The 20,215-nt window shown below is 37.0% G+C and overlaps 1 protein-coding gene across 1 annotated transcript; it reads right to left on the minus strand.

The window, feature by feature from the left end:
* Window positions 1-745: 745 nt before the first annotated feature.
* On the minus strand, window positions 746-12,024 carry LOC148869983 (UPF0481 protein At3g47200-like). The gene is made up of 2 exons (XM_088973052.1): window positions 11,867-12,024; window positions 746-2,413 (listed from the first exon to the last, which is right to left on the minus strand). The coding sequence occupies exon 2, from the start codon at window positions 2,390-2,392 to the stop codon at window positions 1,022-1,024; it is 1,371 nt and encodes a 456-aa protein (XP_088829178.1). The 5' UTR covers window positions 2,393-2,413; window positions 11,867-12,024; the 3' UTR covers window positions 746-1,021.
* Window positions 12,025-20,215: the final 8,191 nt, after the last annotated feature.

The following is a 20,215-nucleotide window of genomic DNA, read 5'->3' on the forward strand; positions in this document are numbered from 1 at the left end:
CAAGAAATTAAAGTGCAAAATGAGAAACAGTGAGCAACAGAATTCACTCGTCTAGGAAATCATATGAAATTTTGGTTTGACATTTGGTGGGGAAATAGGCCTGTAGCTCATTGGATTCTTCATGGATGTAGACCTCTTTGCGAGTTTGAGTACCATGAACTCTCCCGACTATTGTCCTTTGTAGATGATGTTTAGCACCCTAGCTAACCATAAAATATGGGTTATTTAGGCCACAGTTAAGTTCTCTACCAGCTCTTTTTTTTTTTTTTCAGGCTTTTGTGTGTAATGATATTCATGATTGGGCTTTTCTGGCCTGGATCGAATACCTAGATTCCTATGCTCCTTATTACAAAGAATTTTCTTTTTTTCTTGTGAATCTTGTTTGGGGAAGATTAATATAGGAGATGTAAGACAGAAGAGTTGTGCTAGCCAAGTATGTCACCTCTAATTGGGGTAAAGTTTGCATCTTTTCACGTATTTGCGCATGGGTGATGTATATGTTGGATATAGGGCAGATCCAGCTAATTTAAACCTAGGCCCAAAAATTTTTTATCCTGAATATAGATTTGGATCCACATTTGACTGATGAAACAAACAGAATCTATATCAGATGCAATTTAATTTAATATGACCCACATCTACCCCATCAATTCGTGTCAGATCAGAATATAAACCCAATATATCCTCAGTTACATATCCTAATTTGAATTATTGGCTGCATGTATAAGCATTCCTTTATCTTCATTTTGTCTCATATGAAGTGAGACCACATCATTTTACTTTTTTTTTAAATAAATATAAAAGCAAAAATAAAATCTGAGCCAAAAGGTGAACCGGAATTTACACTTTTTACATTTGTACTCTTCACATTTGCATCAGTGCAAATGCAAACAAATTAATAGAACCTATATCAACACTGCTTGATGATGATGACTGTTTTTATTTATGGAAAATACATACTTCTTCTAGAGAGTAGAGACAATTAATGATGTACCACAAGTCAATATGTATCAAGAGAATGTCAGTTTCCCTTATTGGAATTAGGTTTCATGGTGTATATAGTTTGTATGAATGTAAGAACGAGGAGCATTACTGCAGCTAAGAATGAAACGAACGCCCACGGACTGTTGAAATATTCTCTCTTCAAGATCAATATCCATCTCTGCAAGTGAGTCTGATAGTAGGCAAGCGCTACATATTTGCACTGGCTCCTCCAATAGTATTCGTTTACATCCCGACAGAGATCCTGAAAATGCAAGCCCATGCAGAACGAATTCACTTCTTTGCCAATTGCGTTAAAAAAGTTTACTATGCTGCGATTGTCTCCTGTCATGTTTCTGATGATGCCACAGTTCTCGAGTAGTTCCACATCCTTGGAGGTCACAATGAGTCGATCCATCAGCATTACATAGTCTGCTATGTGCATTTGAAAGGAATTTCTATGATACTTCTCGAAAGCGATTAGATTTTGCAGAAGAGATTTGGTCATGTCGTCAATGGTTATACGTGGAATTCTCAGGACTCCATTAGCAAAGCTTATGCTCAGCCAACGCTTGTTTCTAACACTCTTCAGAGCAATTCCAGCATCAAAGAGCTTTCTTGCACTTGGGAAACGTTGAAGCTGTTTATCTAGATGTGAGTTTGATCTGCTTCTGTCAGTGGACGACAACACAAAGAATTGCCGAACCAAGTCCAGCAGATGCTTCACTTCACATTTCTCTTTCTTACGCGGTACTACATTTCGCCAAAGATATCCAAATGCATTGACGGCCAAATCGAGAAACGGTAACTTATCATCTTTCTTTTCTTCATCGTCGTCTTCTAGTAGTTCAAATATCTTGTCAAGAACAAAAAATGGAAGTTGGTTTTCAAGTAGAAGCAAGTCAGACATTATATCAATCATCCAGATGGTATTCAAGATGGGGTCGTCTTCCTGTCTGTGATCAACAATTTGATATCTGAGAAGGAACTCAACGATGAAACAGCCATCAAGTACCATCATCTTTACAAATTTCTCGCCATCTAAGGGGATCTCTTCTGCATAACACTTTCGGGCTCTATCTTCCAGCTCTGCAATTGTTTCTACACAGTCTTTAATCCCTTTAGTGCTTCGACCTAGAAAACCTTTAAGATACCTCAGCTTATGTTCTTCCGAGGCTTTTAAGCTTTCATCTTCATGAAAGAAGGGACCAATTGAGATCAACTTAGGAGTACAAGCTACTTCTTTTAGCCTACGTAGGTTCTTAGGGACTCTGAAGATGCAAAGTTCAGAGGATTGTTGTTCACTCTCTGGACCCTTCAACTTTTTTTCGATATCAGCCACCACTAAGGAAATATGGTATTGTCTTTCATTTGTTGGCTCCAAAATGTGAATGTGATTACAATCACCCATCTCAAACAGCTAGCTAGGCCACTGGCAAGATCAAAATACATCCCATTTTAGTCAAACAGTTTGCAAATTTTCTTTTCTAGTTTTCTTCACTATAATATGGAAATTATAGTGGGAAATTAACTGGAAACTGGAAATTAAAGAATCCATTGGGTACATGGATGTTTGATGGATTTCATGGTATAGGGATTTAAGGGCAAATCTGGACTTGAAGGGGATGAAAATGGTGGGGACTGAATAAAAATTGGAGAAACAAAAATTGTAGATAAGGATGTCATTGGAAATAAATTGAAGAGTCGAGCTTTCATTTTCAGGTAACTGGTGGATTCGATTATGATACCGGAAAGACTTGACATCCAAAAGAATTTGTGACCAATCAACGGGTGTCAACCAATCAGGTAGAATTACCATGTCTTTCCGGCACCATAGATTTTCCCAGTAAATGATATATTCAGAGTTTCAGACAATTTTAAGTGAAATTTCTCTTTTTTGGCACATGGGATATTTTATAAATTGGGTATATCGTAACGACAAGATGAAGAAGAATACAGTAAAACTATGAGTTTATGCAACTTTGAAATTTCACATAGAGGCATAGAGGAACCCATGGAAAAGCACACTAGGAGATCAAATTGTTCAAGTCTATTCATGGTCTTTCATGTATCCATTTGGCAAAGAAATCTAATAATTGGATAATTATGGAAGGGTTTACTTGATTTACTAATTTTCTGAATAATCCAATAATTGTTTTACGATTATCCAATTGTCTGAAACCCTTTTTTTTACTAGTCTGAAACTCAATTGAGTTTCATATTGAAGTTGATGTATTTGTTTTAGGTGAATTTGCTTTGTTTCCTAATAGGGAAAACAGAGTTTTAGATTATGCCTTGAATTTCAAGGTAAGAATTTGTATTACCACATTTCTTAAGGTTTTCTTGTTATTCAAGGAAAACGGTGATAAATAGGACCCATTTATCAAAATTCTATAGGGTTTGGGTTTTGTTTTTAGGGTACCTTGCACGACCCAAACCTGATTTATACATACTCTATGCATATATGTATGCATGCATGCATGTGGTAAAATCTATGGTGCTACATAGACATATACATAATATTGGAACAGTTTCATTCACCAATCAAAAGCCCCATGAATTTTAATAATTAAAAGTATTTGATTCGTTACTACTTTCATGAGACCAGTTGGTTGGTTAAAAGTGTTAGATAGTGTATGCCCATAGCTCCAATCAGGTTGATGTGCATGAACATTTATCTATAAATGAATAAAGTACATTATTGTTTCATGTTGATAAAAGTATGTTTTCTGTGTATTACTCCTTAAATTGGACACTTATAAAACACGTGTTAGTTTAGAATGTTTTCAACCATTTGATAGACTTTGGGAGTTTATGTTGACAAGGCTGGCATTCATATACTATCAAGCAATTGGAGTAGCTTGTCTCAGTTGCTAGGGTTTGACCCCAAGCACAGGCAGTGCGTGTTTGGAAAAAAAATTGAACCCTAACCAATTTCTAGTTATGCCCTAGACTTAAACTGATGGAAACCTAAACTACCAGCAGTGGATTTCATCTATGTTTGAAATTTGGTTTTACAAAATATATTTATACATTATTATACTATTATTTTATGAAAAATGTTTTCAAAAGGTTTTAATCCTGGTATCCATTCAAGCAGAAAGTGTAACACTGTATCTTACAGTTAGGGGAGAGGTCATTCCCTATAAACAGTGTTCTGATGATTATGGGCCAAGATGTTAAGTGTAAGAGACCATTACAGAGCTCATTACTTAATGGTCTTTATCTCACATAAGTCCATTATCCTTGGTTCTTCATAGGGTAGCTAAGTCCAATGATCATTTAGGTGTAAATGTTGGGCATAAACTGAGACCATGATGATTGCTGGCTTAGAAATTCATTGAACTGAGCAGTGAATTTGGCCTAACCTCTTTTAGAAGTGGAGTCGAACCCTTGTGGACTTATGTGAGACCTTTGTGGGGTCACATGCCATACAATATCAGGCCTAAAGTGACCATGCAACACCTAGGAACGTGAGCCAGTAAAGAAAATGGGCCAAAGACCCATTACTAATGAGATTAGTTTAGTTGTATGGAGCACTTGTCCTCTTAAGAGGGTAATGCTTATCTATTAAAAGAGTACAAATCCAAATCAAATTTGGATAGTCTCCTAATTAGGTTAGGAGAGTGCTCCATATAAGGGGGTTAGGAGGAAGAGGGCGAATAGAACTTCTTCTCTTCACTCTCTTGCTCTCTCATCTTCTCTCTTCTCTCTCAAAAACCCTATCATGACCTAGCCATTAAAAGAACTGATTTTTATCATTTTCCCCACTATGTTTTTGCAAGAAAAACTTTGGGGAAATTAGGCTCACACATCTCAATTAATCCAAGGTAGTTGGATAGTAGTTTTGTAGAAAATAGTGTTACTGAACTGGCTTCTTATTCACTGTGCCATATTCGGTTGGTGGCCAGTTTTTGGGCATGTACTACCACTTTGGGAGATACTATTTTTGGACTCCGTATCAAGTACAATTGGTTTATTTTCGCTTTCAAATCTGGTTTGGTTCAATGTAAGATCGATTCAAAATTTTTGAATTTCAAAATCTCAGGGAAATTGGTTCCCTGATAGGGTTAGAAACTTTTTTGAAATTCGGCCATCCATAATTTGGATTCTAACCCTTCCAACAATAAGTTTTTCTGCTATCATAGTTAAACCCTAATAAATATATCTTATATGTTTAAGAAATAATATATAATAAAAAGGGCTCAGAATTTAAATCATTCCCCATGGAAAAGCACCCTAATAAATATATCTTAAGTGGGACATCACATTTCACTTATGTGATGACAGGTTTGGGACCGGATGGGTTTAACAGGTTTGGGAAATTGGGGAAATAAATTAAATGGGTTTGGGATCAACGATTCTTAGATGGGTTTGGGGTGTGAAGGGAAATTTTCGTGGGTATCCTACCTGATGCCTATCTCTAGTTATAAATATATGTTTTGAGTATTCCTTTTTAGTGATAAGAATCCTCCATTAGTGATAAGAATCCTCCATTTGTAAGATAAATTGACTCTTTGGATTCCCATTTTTAGCTCCAAAATTTAGAAGGGTTTGCTTTGGGTCAAGCTAGTGATTGATTTCTACAACCTAATCAATTGGTTACCAATTTTATGATATTGGTTGATTAATTTTCTCGTATCATGAGCCCTTTATTTCTATATATGCTTATGGTATACCGTCTTCTCCAAGATTTTTTTATAATTGTTGACAATACAATTTATTGAATTTGGGTCCAAGGGGCAATACTTGGATCCTACCATATTGGACAAAAACGCCCGATCACCTTTAATTTTCCTATCTAAACGCTAAACCCCTAAACCTTAAACTCTACCTAGGTAGGAGCAAAGTATTTTCAAGTGTTTGTTGTTATTGTTAATTACCACAATTTGTTTGCTCTGGTTTGCATATAGGTATAGGAATGTCAATGGGGCAGGTTCATATTCCTTGTCCTTGACCCCAATTTTGAAATAAATCCCCTTTCAAGATGGGGGTAAAAGGTTTCTTCCATCCTCAATCCCCAACAAAGATGGGTTCCCTATGGGGACCCAAATCCCCAATTTTTGTTAATTAATAATATTTTTAGAAATAAATTTACTTAAAATAAAGGAAAATTTTAAAATATAAATGATATTTTAGATTTATTTTGATATATACAATATAAATAAATAAATAAAATAATATATATTTAATATAAATAATTTTTAATATATATATATACGAGGTCAGGGCGGGGTGGGGACTTCATTTCCCATCCCCATCCCTGCCCCTCCAAAGCAATCCCCATCCCCAACCCCATCAGGTCGGGGAAATCGGGTATCCGATGGGGATGGGGAAAATTGTCATCTTATATGGGTTGAAATTGTTGTTTCTTAGGTAAGTTTAGCATACAAAATCTTATAAGTTCATTTTATAAGCAAATTTAAAACAAGAATTATCTACAATATAGGTAACTTTTAAATGCTTAGTTCACTTATTACTTGTTCCTATTGTTCATGCTTAGATATAGATATAGATATAGACATATAGATAGATAGATAGATAGATAGATAGATAGATAGATATTGCATATATTGAATTGAAACAAATCCTTATCGGATATCTGATAAAATGATCCAAATTGAACTCAAATCAGGCATTAGAACATCCGATGGATTCAAATTTGAATTCATATCATATGCATTTTCTATCGAATCAGATTCCAATATAGCCTGATTCAAATCCAACTGTTTACATTCCTAATGAAAGCAGTGACACCCATAGCTGAGGACAAAGTAGAAGAAAGAAACAAATGGAAGGTTGAATTAATGGTGGTGGGATATTTAATGAAGATGGTGAAGGTAGCACACACAGGAGTGATATCACACGAGTAGGAATAGAAGAGGTTATCTGTATATTTGGACTCTATTGAGTTGGTCCGGTTTGTTTTTATTTAGTTAGGAAGTTGTTGGGATTTAGGCCCATTAGTTTATGTTTTTTTAAGTTGTGATTGTTCAGCTTTTAGTAGCTGCCCTACTAAGGGCATCCTTGTAATATCTCATCTTTTTTAAGTTAAGTATAAATATTTCATCTTCCCCCTCTTTCCTTCACAAGAAACTTGACTAAATCTGCAATTACTGATCTCTACTTGGTATCAGAGCAGGCCGAAGGTTCTTTGAAGTTGTTCTCTTATGCAACCCTAGATCGGTCGACTGCATGATGATTTAAGAGGCAGCTACTAGTGACATTCCGGCCCCTCCTACTACAGCTGCTCTGGATTCTGTTGCAGCTGCTGCAGTAAGGGCCGGACTTGAGAGGTATGGGCTACTTCTAAACCAGCGGGATACAGTCAGTTCTAGTTCAGCCACAAGCAGATAGCAAGGTACAGGTGGCACTGGTGGAGTCCACTCTACTTCCTTTGCTCACACAGGTAGTTCACATGTCACTACAAATTATGTTTCCACTTTAGGTAAGGAGGGACCTCCTTGGATTATAGATTCTGGAGCCTTAGAGCACATGACCTAGAGTTCTACTATTTTTTCAACTTACCAGCTCTATTCTAGCAGAGATAGGGTCTCCACAGCTGATGGATCCCATGTTCCTATTGCTGGGAAGGGATTTGTCAAGATTAGTGATTCTATTTCTCTACCCTCTGTCCTTCATGTTCCCAGATTGAGCACTAATTTGTTATCTGTTAGTAGTGACTAAGAACCTGGACTGCTCAGTAATTCTTTTCTCTTGGTCATTGTATTTTGTAGTATTTGGATTTAAAGATGATGATTGGGAGTGGTCGTGAAGTGAATGGAATCTACCTCTTGGATGTACTTCCTTCTTATCAAAGTCATCATGTCAGCAGGGATAGTGAGTCAAGGTCTATGAGTCAAATTATGCTTTGGCATAATCATTTGAGTCATTTACCATTTTCTTCTTTGAGTTTTTTGTTTCCAAAACTTTTTTATTCTGTTAGTTTGTCAAGTCTAGAGTGTGAAGGTTGTCAACTTGGAAAGCATTGTAGACATTCATTTAAACCTAGTAATAAAAAATGTTATTCTTCTTTTGATGTTATTCATTCAGATGTGTGGGGCCCTTACCATGTTCCTTCTATGGGAGGCTATCACTATTTTCTCTTATTTTTGGATGATTTCTCACGATACTCTTGGATTTACCTGATGAGATCCCGTGATGAGGTACCATCCTTGGTGAGGCAATTTCATCAGATCGTACTAATACAGTTTGGAACAAGAATAAAGGTGTTCAGATCTAATAATGCCAGGGAATATTTTGAAAGACATCTTGCCTCATATCTGTTAGAATATGGTGTTGTCCATCAGAGCAGTTGCCCCTACAATCCACAGCAAAATGGTGTTGCAGAAAGGAAGAACAGACACATTGTTGAGACTGCAAGAAGCATGATGATCACATCTACAGTTCCAGTTCGGTTTTGGGGTGATGCAGTTCTCACAGCAGTATATCTGATTAACAGGGTGCCTTCTCGTATACTTGGATTCAGCACCCCATTCAGTCTTCTTTTTCCTTAGGGGGAGATGTTTCATATTCCTCTCAGGGTGTTTGGGTGTGTATGCTTTGCACATATCCTTGGTCCTCATCGCTCGAAGCTTGATCCCAAGGAAAAGAAGCGTGTCTTCTTTGGATATGTAGGGATTCAACAAGGGTACTACTGCTATGATCCAGTCTATGGGAGCCGGTATGTTACCATGAATGTCACATTTTTTGAATCCACGTACTTCTTCTCAAAGAATCCTTCTCAGGGAGAGTGTTTTGGGGAAGTGAGTCAGCAATCTATTGCTCTCCCAATTCCAGTCCTTGTGTCTACTCCTGTGCTTGACCACCACCCTGTGGCACCTACCTTGCCACCTCCTTTGCATTGTGCTTCTCAGCATTACTTACGACAGAGACTTCACAAGGAGGTTGATTCCACGACAACAGAACTTACATCATTTCCTATTGATTCCTTGGAGACTCCAGATTCAACTGCCATGGATTTAGGTATTCCTCTTGGTCCCGCTACTATTTTAGTTCCCATTGATCCTACTAACTCTGTTACAGATAACCTTGATCTCCCTATTGCTCTCAAAAAAGGGAAGAGAAAGTGTATTGGTCGTTGTATTTCACAGTACTTATCCTACAGTGGACTTTCTCCTTCCTATTGTGCTTTTCTCTCCTCTCTTGATTCAGTATCTATACCCAAGGGTGTTAGTGAGGCTCTCTCCAAACCTGAGTGGAAGACAACTATGCAGGAAGAGATGACAACTTTGATTAAGAATCAGACATGGGACATTGCGGATCTACCATAAGGCAATGAGACAATTGGATGATGATGGGTTTACACAATAAAATATAAGGCAGATGGAAGTATAGAAAGGTACAAGGCAAGACTTGTTGCAAAAGGGTACACACAGACCTATGACATTGACTACTTAGAGAACTTTGTGCCAGTTGCAAAGATGACCTCCGTTTGGATACTTCTTTCTCTTGTTGCCTCATACTCTTGGCCCTTGTTTCAACTTGATGTGAATAATGCTTTCCTAAATGGGGATCTGCAAGAAGTGTATATGGATCTTCCTGCTGGTTTTTACAATGATACTGAAAAGGGAAAGGTATGCAGGCTTAAGAAGTCACTTTATGGCTTGAAACAATCTCCCAAAGCATGGTTTGACAGATTCAGATAGGCTTTGATTGCTTTTGGCTACACTCAAACTCAATCCGATCAAACCTTGTTTGTGAAGCGAAGGGGATCTTTGGTGTCAGTCCTAATTGTGTATGTGGATGATATTGTTGTCATCGAGAATGAACTGAGTGTGATTGATGGTCAGAAAAAAAAAAAAAAAAAAAAAAAAAAAAAACCTACATAAAGAATTTGAAGTTAAGGATTTTAGAGAACTGAGATACTTTTTAAGCATTGAAGTTGCAAGATCAAAACATAGAACTTTTATCTCACAAATGAAGTATGTCTTGGATCTTCTTCAAGAGACATGAAAGATTGGAACAAAGGCAATCAGCACCCCTATTGATCAGAACCATAAAATCAATGCATCAGAAGGTGAACCAGTAAAGAACATTGGGAGATATCAAAGACTTGTGAGTCAGCTACTATACTTGTGTATGACAAGAGCAGACATCTCCTATGCAGTAAGTGTAGTAAGTCGATACATGCATGCTCCACGAGTTTAGCATTGGGAGGCAGTTGATAGGATTCTTTCTTATCTGAAAGGACATCCAAGCAAAGGCATATTGTTTATTGATCATGGACAGTTGAAACTAGAGGCTTATACAGATGCAGATTGGGCAGGATGCCTTGATGACAGGAGGTCAACTTCAAGAGTGTGCACCCTAGTTGGGGGTAACCTTATCTCATGGAAGAGTAAGAAACAAATAGTGGTGGCAAGATCAAGTGTTGAAGCCGAATACAAGGCCATGGCACATGGAGTTTTAGAACTTCTCTAGATTCGTTCCCTATTAGAAGAAATTTGTGTACAGGTAGAAGAACCTATGATGCTATACTGTGATAACCAGGCTGCAATTAACATTGCCCATAACCCAGTCCAGCATGACCGAACTAAGCACATTGAAGTGGATAGACATTTTATCAGAAAAAGGATAACTTCTGGAGAAGTTTGTCTTCCATACATTGCTTCTGATCTGCAGTTCATTGATGTTCTCACAAAAGGCGTTGCAAAGAACAAGTCGGAGCATGATATACGCAAGTTGGGAATGTGTGACATTTACTCCCAACTTGAGGGGGAGTGTTGAGTTGGTCCGGATTGTTTTTATTTAGTTAGGAAGTTGTTGGGCTTTAGGCCCATTAGTTTATGTTTTTTTAAGTTGTGACTGTTCAGCTTTTAGTAGTCGCCCTACTAAGGGCATCTTTGTAATATCTCATCTTTTTAAGTTAAGTATAAATATAATGAGAGGGGGTGGCTAGGGTTAATTTTCACAATCCCGGTTGACTTCCTACTCTCTTCTTCTTCTCCTTTCTTCTCTACTACTGAAATCTTCATCTTCCCCCTCTTTCCTTCACAAGAAACTCGACTAAATATGCAATTAGTGATCTCTACTGACTCATTGCACTAGGACAAAAGATGCCATGTGTAAATACATTTTGAGTGAGAAAAATTAACAGGGTGTCTTTGCCTCTATAGCCCACTTCATCAAAATCTAGCTAGGTTTTACTAATTAGGTTGTGTTTGGTACCATTGGTGTTTCTAGACAATTTTGAGTTGAAATGCCGTTAATCTCTACTTAGTTCGAAGTTTGTGTTTTTCCATTCATGCCATCATAATCAGTCAACACTCAACACCACTTTAATTGATGTTTCTTGAAAATCCTCTGGTTTATCTTTCAAGTAAATCTTTTATGATTGTTTCAACTCTAACAGTTTCAAACCAAACACAAAATTAAACATTAAACTTAAAACGCCTAAGTGGCACTATGTGACAGTGTTTCAACCAAACCCAACAGTACAAATTTCTATACGGTTCTCGTAAGACTAGGTCCACCACGATCCATCACAACAGCTCTATAAACAAGGATCCCACATACAGGCTGATGTGGTATAGCATGATTGTCGCAATATCATCCAGTTCTGTAATTATGAACCGTATAGAATTTGGACTCCCTCTTTTCACTAAATCAGAATTCAAAAAATCTACCATTATTAATGCATCAATCCCTGTGTCATCACGAATTTGATTTGGGGATTAATTAGAAATGGCATGAAAAGGGTATCAATGAAAGAAAAAGAAACAGCGACAGCAATTTCATGGCAGAGTTTTATGAATACCAGACCAAATGCGACAAAGAGCTGAGAATTCTACAAAGCACCCATCTAAACATGCATAGCAGAAAGATATATATCCAGATAACAGGAACAAAAGCTGAAGCTTACCTTACTCAAAATTCGATCACTTTCTTGTCGTAGCAACAACGTTCATGGAGAATTATTACTTGATCCTAAACGCTTAAAAAGAAAGCTAGCTAGAGCTTTTCCGTATTTCTTCCGATGATATTTCAAGCAATATAATCTAGTCAGGAAGAAAGCTCTCTCAAGTTCCTTGTTGGGAAAGGCAATATGAAGGCAGGAACTCGGAAAGTGTCAAGGAAAATTAAAAGAAACGAAAAAGGGTTGAAAAGTCTGAAGTTATCGTTGTTATGTCGATCTGTAAGCATTGACTTGATAATTTATTTTATTGTTTCTTTTCTCTGTCATCAGAAGCACCTCTTGGACTTTTCGGATTTTTATGAATATCATAACGCTCAGGTTTTGACTTCATATTTTAGAAACGAATATCACAAAGTAATCACCAATGATGGAACGAGAGAACGACTTTCGCATTGTCTCAACAGTTCAAAGTTGGTTTTCTTTACGTCTCACCTAACTGTATATTCCTTCGACGAAGCATGTTCTTTATTAATTAAATATATCATGTGGCTTGTCTAAACTACTTAAAATTACATGTGGTTTTTATAAAAATTATTTCAGTATAATTTGTGGGATGGCCCTACTTGACACAAATAGGCCCTCTTTACGGGTGCTCACAGTCCATGGGCCTAGCTGCTTTTGAAACCTAATCGGAGTAATAGATTTTTGGAAAATCAGTAATCGAAATTGAATTGAAGTCGATCAGTTAATCGGTTGATCATTTGATTTGTCGGTTTTCAGTTTTTTTTTTATATTTATAATGTATATTATAAAAAATTGTATAAATATAATAAAAACTAGAAATATGTATAATATTATATATTAAATAATAAATAATATATTATATATATGCATATTTATTAATTTATAATATATATATATATATATAATATACTTAAATATACGTAAAATACATAAAAATATATGTATACCGGTCGGTTCAGTTAACCGTCGATTTTCTATATTGGTTAATTGAAATCAAACCGATACCTTTGGTTTTTTAAAAATATCAAATCGATCGGTTCAATTAATCGGATTTTCGGTTTGGTTCAGTTTTTCTTGCCCACCCCTACCCTCTATTATGAGTTCACATTGCGTTGCACAAAGTGTGCCCCACGTGCACATCTCAATGTGCATTGAAAACATCTTCCATACTTGTCATTGGGAGATGTTCCCAATACATGGTTGGGATATATTGTGGGGTATTTGTGGGGTCAAGATGTGAATTCCTATATTATTAGCACACCAAATCTCCTACCTACGAACATTTTCCCATGTCCATACCCACAAGACACTACCGCCATGTATTAGGTACATCTCCCCACGAATAACAAGGGAGATATTCCCAATGTGCGTCTGTAGTGTCCTTTGAAGGTCAAAATCAAATGACACCACAAATAAAAGAAAAAAGGAGATTAACCTTTGGTTGAATCAGGGAAGAATGATGTGGAAGGGAATCCATGGTGAGAGTAGTTCAATGATGTGGGATTATTGGAAGTAGCTATGAGGTTCTGAGATGGTTTGGATGGGATGCCCATACAAAGATGAAAGTCCCCTCCCTACAACTCAGTATCTTCTCTTATGGTTTTTCTCAACATGATCTGATTGGGACACTAATACAAAGATGAAAGTCTTCCTCCCTACAACTCTTAGGGGGCGTTCGCTTTTTGGATTTTGAGAGGGGGAAAGTTGGTCAATGGGATTAAAAGTTTATTTTTTGAGTAAGTGATAACCATTTCCTGGGTGGGTAAATTAACTTTTCCATCTTGGGAAAGTTGCCAACACTTGGATGGGACAAAAATGCCCCTTTTGATAATGAAATTTTTATGGGTAAAATGGTCATTATCTTATTTACTTAAAAAATAAAAGAACATGGGTAAATGCACTTACTCGAGTAAGTAATTAACTTACCGAAAAGCGAACGGGGCCTTAGTATCTTCTCCTCTGGTTTTCGCCAACTTGATCTAATTGGGACACCAATACAAAGATGAAAGTCTCCTCCCTACAACTTTCAGTATCTTCTCCTCTAGTCTTTACCAATGTGGTCTGATTGGGATGCCAATATGAGATAAAAGTCTCCTCCCTACAACTCTTTGCATCTTGTCCTCTAGTCTTCGTCAATGAAATCTAGTTGGGATGCAAGTATAGAAACATAAGTCTCCTCCCTATAACTCTTTGCATCTTCTCCTCTAGTCTTCTTAGGGTTTTGAATACTATTAAGAGAGTGAAATATGATTGCTTCCTGAGAAGAAAAGGAGAGAGAGAGAAAAGGAAAAGAAAGAAGAAAATGAAAAGTAAAATACACACAATTTTTCTCATTAATTCCATTATAGGTTTTCCAAAACTACATCCTTTCAATAGGAGGAACCTGAAATTTAGATGTCACTATATATAAAGAGTGGCAAAAGCTAGGGCTTGAGTCTCTTGAAGTTGTGGAGAAGGTAAGGTCAAGGTAGTCTTCCATGAAAACTAAAGTTGATTTTTGAAAGAAAGTTAAGCGCATATTTTGAAATTTAAAGAACAATCAAGGGCATTTTTTTCCTTTTATGTCTTTTCATCAATCTTTATAATAAAATATTTTAGTAAGGTGGAAACTAGAAAGTATATTTAAGTAATTAACCCTAACTAAAATCAGCGATGGTTCAAATAGAAAATACTAACCTATTTCAAAACGAATCCTTGATTAATAATTTATGAGCTTCTAAAGTTTAAAATTAATGAACCTTAAACATTAGATACAAATAATTAATCGTGTCTTTTCCTTTTAAATTGATGACAAAGATGAGGATAAATAGAGATATTCACCCTTGAAACTTAAAAATGAATTTAGTTAGTGATATAGTGATACATTAACCTTACATATATAGGAGGTAAAGTTGATTCCTCCATTTTCACTTGGGAGATGAAACTCCCCCTTTCTATTTGGGTAGATTCATTCACTTCATTGGCATCTTTTCCCACATATTTTTCAACAATCATTTTTCGTTTAATCCATAATTTCTCCCCCTTTTGTATCATTTGTAATGGACTCACATTGGACTGGACTAGATTAGACCAAATACAGTTCAATTGACACCCCCACGGGGAAGCCCCCTAAAAACCCTAGTTTTGTTGTTGTTCTCACATTGAATTCTACTCCTTTTCTGGTGTTTTTAGATCCTCCAGTTATAGACATTCTAATTAAGGTTCCTTCCATCAAATGGGGAGAACCGATTGTTCTTTTCACTAATGAAGAGATTAAGAAATCTCTAAATCCTCTTCAGTTTGCCCTAGTGGGGAAAAGTGTGCATGGTCGACATTTCTTGGCAAAGATAAGGGAATTCTTGGTGGGAACTTTTCATCTAAAGAAGGCAATGGTTGTGATTACTCTCTTATTCGTTTTGTGAAGCAAAATTCTTAAGGGTTTGGCTTCGAGAGGTAATAAGAATTAAAGAATATCTTTTTCAGTTTCTAAAGTGGACTCTAGGAATGGAGTTGGGGTGGGAGCCTTCGGTTGTGCCAGTGTGGATATCTTTATTGAAACTCCCAATTAATTTTTATAATGTTCGCAATCTATTGCACAGATAGCTGATAGGGTGTTGAAAGTGGATCAAGCAACCGCAAGGTTAACCCGAACCACGACGACTAGGGTTTGTATAGAGGTCAATCTCATAAAGGATCATCCGTGTAAGGTTTGGGTTGGACTCAGTAGGAAAGGGTTTCAATAGGAGATATTATATGAAAATCTTCCTCTCTACTACTCATTTTTCGTTTTGCTTCAAGCATGGGCATGAAGAATCAGACTACAAGCTGAAGAAGAAAAAAGGTGATAAATAGAAAGAAAAAGTTCAAGTAGGAAAAAAAAGAGGATAAATCTAAACAGGAACCAATGAAAACTAATCCCAAAAAAGCTTCCAAGTCATAAGTTCAGTAGGTATTTCAAACTACTAGAAGGTTGCATGATTGCACCCATGGTTTAGGTCTAGATTTGATGCTAGATGACAATGATATTTGCCAAGAGACTGCTATAGAAGATTCAAGATCAAAAGTTGAATTTCTAGGTGGGATTAGGACTACTCTAGGCTAAGCCAAGGGCAATTTGATCTGTAAACAACGAAGGAAGGGAGTTTCCTGTCAGATAAGAAACTCTATTGTATTAATGATTTGGAAGGTTTTAGACAAGAAAAAAAATATATTTTGGATGATTGTGTGTTGCGTTGGTCAGATGGAAGAATCAGATGAAACTTTGGTGGCAGCTTCAAAATGGCTTGTAGGTGAAGGAAATATCAATTTCTAGCTTGAATATTGGGTTGCAATTGAATGATGTTTTGTCTGCAGATGGGGAATGGAATTTTTCTCAAGTGAAGCCTATTCTCTCTCAGCATATAATAGAGTCGATTATGCACTCTAGAATCTATCTTTTCAACAAGGAAGATAAGGTAGTTTGGTTGGCAACTACAGATGGGAAATTTACTTCCAAAAGTGCCTAGAATGTGATCAAAGTATTGAATCTGTAAGTACCTTGGAGCAAAGCTCTCTGGAGCAAAACCATTCCCTCTAAAATTTCATTTTCTTATGTGGAAGTTGATTCAGGGTGGAGTGGGTGTTGATACATCGATATTTTGTACATTAGCCTCCAAATAGCTTCAACTTGTGTTTGTTACAAGGATAAAGAGTGTGAAAACGTCCATTATTTATTTGTTCACGGCTATTTAATGAAGAAATTATGCACTTATTTTAGATGTTTGGCGATGGAATTTAGGGGTAATGAGAGGTGTCATGAAATCATTAATTATCGGTTGATTGTTCAGAACAATGTTCATAATCAATGGGCAGATATGGTTGGAAGACATGTCAGCTTTGGCATATCTATTAATGGAAGAGATGGAGGTATCTATTATGCATATTTATCAGGAAGCTAACCAGGTTGCTGGCAAGGATCAATTCACAAAGGTAAATTTTATTTTGATAGTGCAACAAAATTACCATTCAGATTTTGGCACTTGTTGAGTATGGACAGCCTTGGTTTACCTTTTCTTAGAGTTTGATAATTTTTAGGGTGCATCAAACCCTTTTGCTATGAGCTGATGGCCTTTGTATAGCTTCTTTAAGGGTAAGGTTTTTATGTCCTCCTTCTAGGTGTTTCCACTTCTGATTTATTTAATAAAATCTATGATGGTCACCCCTCCACTAAGAGTAAAATTTGGGGTTAAAAAAATGTTAGTGTGAGAGATAACGAGGGAGATTAGTAAATCCAATGTAAATGTAATTTTGTGTGTGTGTGTGTGTGTGTGTGTGTGTTTGATAGGGAAAAACTTGGGGGCTACACAAGACGGGGGTAGCCCTTCCCCAGGAATAAAAAAAAACAAATTTGACTGAGATCCTTTGGGACTGAACCTAAACTAGTTGGACGATAGGACGGGGCATTGCGAGCTAGCCAATCAGCCGCCTGGTATGCTTCACGATATGTATGTTGGAAGGAAATGCTTGAACTAAACTTAGACTTGAGGAAGAGACACTCACTGGTGATGCTTTCCAGTCTCCATGAGGGCTTAACTCTTTCCTTGAGGTAGTCAACCACGAGCTTCGAGTCTCCTTCAATAATGATAGGGGAATCCTTAAAATTCAAAGCAATGTTGATGACCTCCCAAGCAGCTCAGGTCTTAGCCTGATTTATTGAAGAGACCCCAATATAATAGGCTTTGAGGTCTAGAGTAAAACCCATATGGTCCCTAGCAATGCACCCTATGGAGCACCAACTATCCGATCTATAGGAAGCATCAAAATTAACTTTGATAGTCCCGGGATTGGGATTACACCATCTTATAAAATTCCATTCTTTATAAACCTCATTGGGACCAGAAGAAAAACAAGATTTGATTTCTCCCCAATAAGCAAGAGTCCTGTCTACAATAATTTGGGGATGAGTAGATTTATTGTTAAAGCACTTGTCATTTCTATTCTTCCAAATAAACCACAGCAACACTGCCAACTTTTCTTTAACAAATTGTTCGCTAATAGAATCTTGGTTTCTCAAAGCACTAGGCCACCAATCATTTGTCGAATTATCATTAGAACTTGGGATCAGTAGTAAGGATCCCACCCTCTCAAGCCCAAACTCCTAGCTTGTCAAAACACCCCTTCCAAATTCCAACACACCAAACCCCCTTCATTTTAAGAAGTTTCGAAACACCCCCTCATTCCCATTATACATAGGAGAGTCGATTTTGAGAAGGGGGGAACTAATATGGTGGGTGCTCAACCATAAACCACACTCTAAGCCCCTCTCTCACGATAGGTTTGAATCCAACCAACAATAGCTTAGGTGTTCCAAAGTAGCACCAATCAGAATAGTTTCCCCTCTGGCATCACCAAATCAACCTAGAATGTGTAGTTCGATATAGTTATTCTCAAGCGACCAATTTCCCATAAATCTGGATCCTACTTCAACAATATCAGTAGTGTTCATTCCCTACTCGAAGGCTACATCGAGGTAATGTCCTTACCTCACACTCTGTCATTTTGATTCAAATTTTGTGTTCTTTCTAGATAGCTATTGGTTTAGTTCATTTAGTTTTTCTTTTATTAGCCTCCTTTACTTTTTTTGTTCCTTCTTTTCCTTTAGGTTTCTCTATGTTGTTCATATCTCATTTTTATGAGTGTGAGAGTTGTCGCATTTTCTTGCATTTGGGGGAATCGATATACTCTTTTGACTCTTGAGACCAACCAACTGAGTTTGAAAGTAGGGGTATGGTCCTGATAGAAAAGGGGTGGTGTTTCCCACCCTTTTGCTCAAGCCCCTACGTCCAAAATGATGTTGGTCCAGAAGAGGAGAAAGAAGCACTCTCAATATCCTTCCAAGTTGCTAGAGAGCATAGCTCTCAAACTAAGTTCAAAAATATTTCATTATTTAAAAAGTTAGAAAGGAAAACTAGCATTCACATTGACAAGAGAAAGGGTGCCTAACCACTCCTCTCTCTCTCTCTCTCTCTCTCTCTCTCTCTCTCTCTCTCTCTCTCTCTCAACTTACCTAGGTTTGCATTTAAAAAGTTAAAATGCAAAATTGGGAGGCCCATCACTCCTAGTTACCTATCTTGATGGGTGATGACTATGGGTGAGCAAAAAAAAACTGAAAAACTGAACCGACCAAAAAAACTAACTGAAATTGAACCAAAAAATTGGTTAATTGAATTGGTCGATTCGGTTTCTGTTCGATATTCTTAAAAAACCGATAGTTTTGGTTCGATTTCGGTTAACCATTCAAAAAACCGGCAATTAATATATATTTATATAAATATATCATGTTATATATATATATTATATTATATTTTTTAGTTTTTTATCAAAATCGAATAAAAGGTTTCCATTTATTCGGTGCCTAGTCGCCTACTGTACCGATTTATTAGCTACAATGTATGAGTCTAAGAGACTTTCAGTCTTAAGGTTCAAATTTCAATTTTTTTTGAAACTTGAACCTTTCAAGTTTCAATTGAAAGTTTGGGAGTCTACCTCTGCCAGAGTGCCAGAGTGCCAGTCCTCTTTTGTCTTTTCCCAAACTGCCAACTCTTTTTCTTAGCTCTCTCTCTCAGTTTTTTCTTCTCTTGCTCTCTCAACTCTCTTCCACTCCAGAGGCCGTATGGCCTGCGCCAACCACCAACACGACAATGACGGTCGCTACCTCACCGGCAAGCAAGCACCAACGGTCCAACTAGTTTGGCAAGCAAGCATCAACTCTCTCACTCTCTCACTTCTCTTCTCTGTGCCTCCACCAGGCGCCAACCACACCACCTCTCAAGCTCTCATTCAGGCAACACTCATCGGCAACCACCAGCACCGACAACAACCAACGGCACCAACAGTCCGGTACTAGTTTTAGTTTTTTTTAAGTGTATAAAAAATAAAAAAACTGAACCGTGGTTAACCGATCCATTGGTTAATCAGTTGCATCGGTTCGGTTTCGGTTTGCATATTTAAAAAACCGATCAGATCAATTTGGTTTGAAAAAATACCCCATGATTTAGTTAACCGAACTGTGAGCACCCCTAGCGGTGACTCTATCTGTTTGGCCATGAAGTGAACAACAACCGGTTTTTTCGAACATTCACACATAGTAATGCAAATGACCATATCTCCCACTTATTAGATAATATAATGTCTATTCACCATGTCAAATATCTTTATTATTATTAATGCCAAAGAAAATTTACAAAAGAATAAAAACATCCAAGACCCTAAATAAGTTCAAGCAAATATAGTGACCCAAATTCAATTTGTGCCCTCTATGCGTAAGATTCATCTCCCAACCCATCGATTTTATGATATAAAGAGGAGAGATTC

This window comes from Nelumbo lutea, chromosome 2, assembly GCF_056320005.1.
Source record: "Nelumbo lutea isolate HS-2025 chromosome 2, American lotus-T2T, whole genome shotgun sequence".
Lineage (NCBI taxonomy): Eukaryota > Viridiplantae > Streptophyta > Magnoliopsida > Proteales > Nelumbonaceae > Nelumbo > Nelumbo lutea.

What these genes read in the sequence shown, in the direction of transcription:
- LOC148869983 (XM_088973052.1), bottom strand. Translation starts at nt 2,392, where the DNA reads ATGGGTGATTGTAATCACATTCACATTTTGGAGCCAACAAATGAAAGA.